General features: G+C 35.4%; 1 protein-coding gene across 1 annotated transcript; it reads right to left on the bottom strand.

Moving 5' to 3' along the window:
• Positions 1-1,971: 1,971 nt before the first annotated feature.
• On the bottom strand, positions 1,972-4,971 carry LOC129985023 (uncharacterized). The gene has a single exon (XM_056094952.1). The coding sequence runs from the start codon at positions 4,969-4,971 to the stop codon at positions 1,972-1,974; it is 3,000 nt and encodes a 999-aa protein (XP_055950927.1).
• Positions 4,972-6,990: the final 2,019 nt, after the last annotated feature.

Here is a 6,990-nt window from a genome sequence, read left to right as displayed (position 1 = left end):
CAAAACCATGTCACCAATTTTTAAATTTTGGTTCTTAATTATCCATTTATGTCTTTGTTGCAAAGTACTTAAATAATTATTTTGCCATCTTTTCCATATGACTTGTACCATTTTTGAGGTTCTTTGCCATAAATTCAATCTATTATTTTCCGTGTTTGTTAAATTTGGTTCAACAATGGATGTGATTGGCCTACCAATGAGAAAATGTCCAGGTGTCAGAATTTCCAGATCGTCCATGTCACTAGACAAAGGAGTAATAGGACGGGAATTCAAAATTCCTTCGATCTGATGCAGAATAGTAAAAAATTCCTCATATGTCAACTTTGAAACTCCAACAACACGTTTGAGATGGTATTTGAAGGATTTGACACCTGCCTCCCATAAGCCACCAAAGTTAGGTGCTCTGGGTGGAAGAAATTTCCATTGAATGCCCTCTTCAGATAAAAAATTTGATAAATATTCATCATGTTTAGTTACCATAAGAGCTAATCTCTTTAATTCAAAATTACCACTTACAAAATTCTTACCATTATCACTAAAAATAAATTGCGATTTACCTCGTCTTGAAAAGAATCTTTTGAGGCATGCAATGAATGCTTCAGAAGTTAGATCAGAAACAATATCTAAGTGAATACATTTAGTAACCATACAGATAAATATACAAACATAAATTTTATGATATAAACCTTTCCTTTGACCTTTATACTTTATGAAAAACGGTCCACAGAAGTCGATACCTGTACAGTTAAAAGGAGAATTTACATTCACACGTTCTTTTGGCAAATTGCCCATAATTTGTTCATTAGTCAAAGGTTTTGCTTTGAAACAGGTAATACAACTGTGGACAATTTTTCTACAAACATTCCTTCCATTTAAGGGCCAGAATTCTCTACGAACACAATACAATAAATTTTGTGGTCCAATATGCAAATTTTTCAAATGAAAATACATAACAATAATTTTTGTTAAATTACTTTTGTCAGGTAAGATAACTGGATGTCTCTGGTCAAAATTTACACTGCTGTGTTGAATACGACCTCCTACTCTCAAAATTCCATCTTCATCAAGAAAAGGATTTAGATTTTTAATCTTACCTGTGGGTTGTTTTCCATGAAGAAGTAAATATATATCACTCTGAAATGCAATTTCTTGCACAGATTTTACCAAGAATGATTTACCCCTTTGTAATTCTACTGTAGAAAGAGGTCCATACAACCTATTCTTAGGATTTCTTAAATTGATACAAAACCTAAAAAGAAAACTTACAATACGAATTAATTTAGAATATTTGTTAGTAATACATAAAAGTAAATCTAAAAATGTAGCATCCACACTTAAAGTTAGAGTCTTAGTAGTCTCTCCTTTCAGTTCATGAAAATATTCGTCATCAGTAGGAATGTTACTTTCATCACTAGGTTCAACAGTAACTTGTTGAAGAAACTGTGGACCATTCCACCACAAATGATTGTTCATAAGGTGATGAGGAGTCATACCACGGGAAATAATATCAGCAGGATTTTCACAAGTTTTTACATGGTGCCAGGAAAATTCTTTCGTCAGCTCTTGGATGCGGGAAATTCTATTTGACACAAACACCTTAAGCAGATGCAATGAAGTATTAATCCAGGCCAGCACTATAGTCGAATCTGAGTAGAGGCAAATTTTATCTATTTTCAGGTTAAGAGATGACACAGTTTTAGAAGCGAGCTTAGCAAGAAGCTCAGCAGCACATAGCTCAAGACGGGGTATTGTCATCACCTTAATTGGAGCAACTTTAGATTTGCTGCATAGTAGAGAAACCTTCACATGATTCAATATAGTAATACAACGAAGATAGATGACTACACCATAAGCATCTTTCGATGCGTCAGCAAAACCATGTAGTTCAACATCCTTGATGGAGTCAGTTAGAATGCAACGAGGAATTTGCATCTTTGTAGTATCCCCTAAACAATATCTGAATATTTCCCATTAGTGCTTTTCCTGATGTGGTAACACTTGATCCCATTCAATTTTGTGTAGCCACAATCTCTGGAGGAAGATCTTTGCCTTTACTGTCACTGGTCCTAGAAGACCAAGTGGGTCAAAAAGTTTAGCTATATCAGTCAAAACAGTTCGCTTTGTGGGAATGCTAGTTGATGGAGTGACATTGAAACCAAAGCAGTCTTCTTTTGGGTTCCATTTTAAGCCAAGTGTTTTAATTGTATTTTTATCAGAATCACCAAACTGATAACCTTGATCTTCAGATGGAACAGATTCTAAAAGCATTTCATTGTTAGCACACCATTTGTGCAAATCCATGCCACCAGCTTTTAGAAGAGAAATCAATTCTTGCTGTAATTTTATTGCAGTAGAAACGTCATCTGCACCAGAGAGAACATCATCAACATAAAAATCTTTTAAGGTTACAGCAGATGCTAAAGGAAATTTGTGTTGCTCATCTATTGCTAATTGGTTTAGCACTCTCGTAGCTAAGTAGGGAGCAGATTTGGTGCCGTATGTAACTGTAAGAAGCTTATAAAATGAAAGTTCCTCAGAACTCCTAGTTTTCCAAAGAATGCATTGAAAATTACACTGCTCAGGATTAACCCAAATCTGTCTGTACATTTTCTTGACATCAGCAGTAAATGCAACCTTGTGCTTTCGGAATCTCAATAAGATTGAAAACAAGTCATTTTGAACAACACCTCCTTTTAGCAAACAGTTATTCAAAGATACACCTGAAGTAGATGCAGCTGAGGCATCGAAAACTACGCGTAACTTTGTTGTACTACTATCAGCTCTGTAAACGCCGTGAAGAGGCATGACATATTTTACATTGTCACTATTATCTAATTTTTGCATATGACCCAATTGCTCATATTCTTTCATAAAATTACAATAAAGATTAGAAAAATTCGGATCATTATTTAATCGCTTCCAGAGACTATCTAATCTTTGTTTTGCAGTTTGAATGGAATTGCCTAATTGCATATTCTTCTTAAGAGGAAGGTTAACAATATATTTACCTTGCTCATCCCTACGATAAGTTTGCATGAAATTTTCTTCGCATTCTAATTCTTCTTTGTTTTTAGATGTAGGTGTATCTAAAATATTTTCAACTTCCCAAAATTTCTTTAACAAATTATCTAAGTTATCTATTTGAGAGATTAAACCACAATGCTGTGATTCCTGTTTACCTTGAATTGTTCCACTTAGTATATGTCCAAATACAGTTTCTTGCAAAATTAAGGAATTATTTATATCAAATCTATTTTCTTTTAAGATACTTAAGAATATTTCTGCCCCTATTAATATATCCACTTTTTTGGGGGAAAAGAATTCCGGATCCGCTAATTGGACGTAAGGCGGAATTTCTATTCCTTCTAAATCAATAAATGTGGATGGCATTAGATCTGTGATTTTCGGAATGACCAAGAAATCTAGTGTTGCAGTAAAAGAACCATCAGAGTTCAAAATAGTGGAGGTACTTTTTCTTTTCACATTAAGAATAGTATCGGAAATCCCCGATATTGGAACATTTATTTTTTCTTTCTTTAAACCAAGTGCATTGGCGAAATCAGATGTCATCAAATTACACATGCTTCCAGAATCTAATAAAGCCCTACCCTTTCTGACAGTTCCGAAACTATCCAAAACATAAACAACAGCCGTAGCTAGAATCACTCTTTTCTTCTGCGTAACGAAACAGGAAGTCAGGGGGGAAGGGTTGCACAACGAACAGGGGTCAGCAACTGAGGGAGTCTGCCTTGAATTCATTGAGGATGAGTCATCGCTTACTGTGGACACCTGCATCCGGTGTAATAGAGTATGATGCTTTGCTTTGCAAGTGAAACAAGTGTGTTTCGATTTACATTGAGCGATTTTGTGAGATCCGAAACAATTTAAACATAAATGTTTTTCTCGAACAGTTTCATATCGCTTTTGCTGGGAGAATTGCAAAAACTGATCGCATTTATGCAATGGATGATCAGCGTTTCTACACAGTATACAATACTTGGGATTATTCGATGGCTTAACAAATAGAGTTCGTGCTTTATTTTTCTGTTCACTAACATCCGAATATTTAGATTTGTATGGAATATTGTGCCCAATGGCATTTAAAACTTGATATCTTCTTTCTAAAAATTCTATGAAATCATCAAAATCAGGAACTTCCTTGTTTACTAAGGAAAGTTCAAACTGCTTTCGAGATTCGCGGTCTAATTTGTGCAAAATTATATTTATTAAAATAGCATCTGACAATTCATTACGTTCATATTTTAATACATTTAATGCTCTTAAATTTTTAAGAATACAATCTATTAAATTGCATAAATCTTTCGCGGATTCATGAACAATTTTTTCTTGATTAATTATATTTTTGATATGGGTGTCTACAATTATACGTTTATTTTCGAATCTTTCTACTAAAGCTTTCAGAAGGGAATCATATGTATCTTCAGACGTTTCTATCAATTTTGCATCGTTTCTCAAACATGAACGTAAATAGTAGCACTTTTGGTTTTCAGTTAAATTGGGATTATCATTTATTAAATTTAGGAATTGTTGCTTAAAGGAATTCCATTCTTCTATTTTACCGTTAAACAATGGAAGAGGTATTTCCGGTAATCTAATTGAAGTAACTTTATCTATGGACTCTTTAATAATAGCACCATTTGTAGAATTAGAAACAGAAGTAGATTTGAGATCATGTAAAATGGATTTGAGGCTTACCTCTATTTTCAAAATTTCATCCTCGAGTTCGGATAGATTGGATTCCACTTGATCAAAGTCATTGTCCGACACAGTCCTATAATATTCGTTTCTCAGTTCTTCAAATCTTGTACTTGTTCTCGAAAGAATATCCAGTTGGGTAATCACTGTCGATTCAGTTAAATTTTCTCTTTTTTCAATGAATGTTCGCAGTTTTGTCAACTGTGCTCTAATACTCCCCTTTCTTCTATTTAAGACAACTAAATCACTTGCCATAACTAATTTGAATGGATATCAAATCGAAATCCAGTGCGCTCAGGCTCCGACGGACCAAAAATGTTGTGGAGGTTTATGATGGCTCCACAATTGAGATTGAGAACTAAATAATGCGGTGTAACTAATTAAAATAAACTAAGGAAATGCGGTGTAGCTATAAGGATGAAAACGATGCTTCTATAAAATGCGGTTTATTTCTATGAGAAGGGGCATGGAGTCACCCCACTACCAACGGTAAGCATCGCGTTCACAGTTCTTCGCAGTTCTGGCGGGTCATGACCCCGCGCAGTTACAAAAAAGGGAGCAACCCTAGAATGGGCGCTTGCCAACTTGGCGCGTTGGTAGCAAAGTACTGAACACTTGTTTATCACGATAATTCAAAACCACTATGAAAGATACAGATGATATTCGATGTACCAAAATCGTTTATCTCTATCAAATTACTATCAAAATAATCCAAGAGAAATCGATCTATCAGTTCATGGGCATTTGAGTATGACACTAAAATGCTAATTCAGTAAAATTTAGAATATAGTCTAATTATGACCCCCGGGGGGGCACCTTGAAATGAGGATGAGATGCTTCCGACATGGTGGTTGGATCTCACCACCCTGGAGGGTACACTAATAGGTGGGGGATCTGACTCCTCCCATCGATGACGGGACGTACTTCCTTCGGGGAGTGTTGTACCGTGTCCGGTGATGGCCCTTAGGACTCAGCCACAATTCCCACCAATATTGCTGTTGCGGTGGTCCGGTCATTCAGTTTTTATGGTTTAAATCCGTGTGCCTTCGTGGCGGGTCGGAGAGTCAGATGGCTGATATAGTCTAATCATCTGTAATATAAATGTGTATCAAACTTTGGATCAAATATATAAACATCTATCAAAAGGGTCTAAATCCATTAGTCCATCAGTATATTAATCCGACAATTCAAAAATATAACCTTAGGAAAAGGGAATTCATTATGTGGTCTTGTAATGCAAATTGCAAATCTATTTCAAATTTGAGACTAAATTAATTGAAAAGAAGAGCACCTGTATGAATTCCCGCTTTTCTTCACTGTACTACGAAATACAAAACGCGGCCAATTGTGTCACCATAAGCAAAATTTGGCATTAGAAATATTTATAGTTAGTCTCGCTTGTATAGCCGTTATCTTATTCCTTATTCGGTTCATGGCTTTAAGATTGACATTTCATGAAAGATAGTAAGAAAATCGATTTTACTTTGCTTACTTCTCAAGCCTGGTGGGGCACCTCTGATATAAGGATGAGACGCTTCCGGCATGGTGGTTGATTCACACCACTCGAATGGGTAGAGAAATGATGGGGAGAGAGGTTACCTCCTTCCGGTGAAGGGACCTGCTTCTTACGGGAAAGGTTGTACCATGCCCGGTGATGGCCCTTAGTTCCCGCCAGTACGTTCGCGCCAGTTTCATTCCGGTCATTCATATTTAATTCTAATGCTTATAATTAGGCAAGGCGGTGTATACTTGTGTGGTTTCTTTGCATTCTTTAGAATTACTGCAGCTGTGACGAATCAAAGTTCTAAAAACTTGTTACTTTAATATTTATTTATTCTTTTTCGTAATGCATGAGCAATAAAGGCGCCTGATATATAAAAAAAAAAGCCAAATGTAACCAAAATTTGACACGGAAACAAGCTTGTATTCACAAAAACCCATACCAAATTTGATATGTTAAATCTGTGTGTTTTTGAGTAATTGCGTTTATATATTTCAGTAAGACTGATAGACGGTCAATCCTTCGTTGTATTTAGCTCAAAATTTGGATGGTATCTACGTTATATATGCTAAATCTGTGTACCGAATTTTATACATTCAGCTCTTTTCGTTTTGATGTTATAATATTAAATTATATTCGAACAGCCGGACAGACAGACTTCCTCTGAACAAATTTTGCTCAATATTTAATAGACATCTTCAAATTTGGCGCAAATATCGTATACCAAATTTCATCCTCCTAGCTCAAAATGTTTTTGAATTATCTTTGTCACA

This window comes from Argiope bruennichi, chromosome 9, assembly GCF_947563725.1.
Source record: "Argiope bruennichi chromosome 9, qqArgBrue1.1, whole genome shotgun sequence".
In the NCBI taxonomy this organism is placed as follows: domain Eukaryota; kingdom Metazoa; phylum Arthropoda; class Arachnida; order Araneae; family Araneidae; genus Argiope; species Argiope bruennichi.
This window is presented reverse-complemented; position numbering and strand designations above follow the sequence as displayed.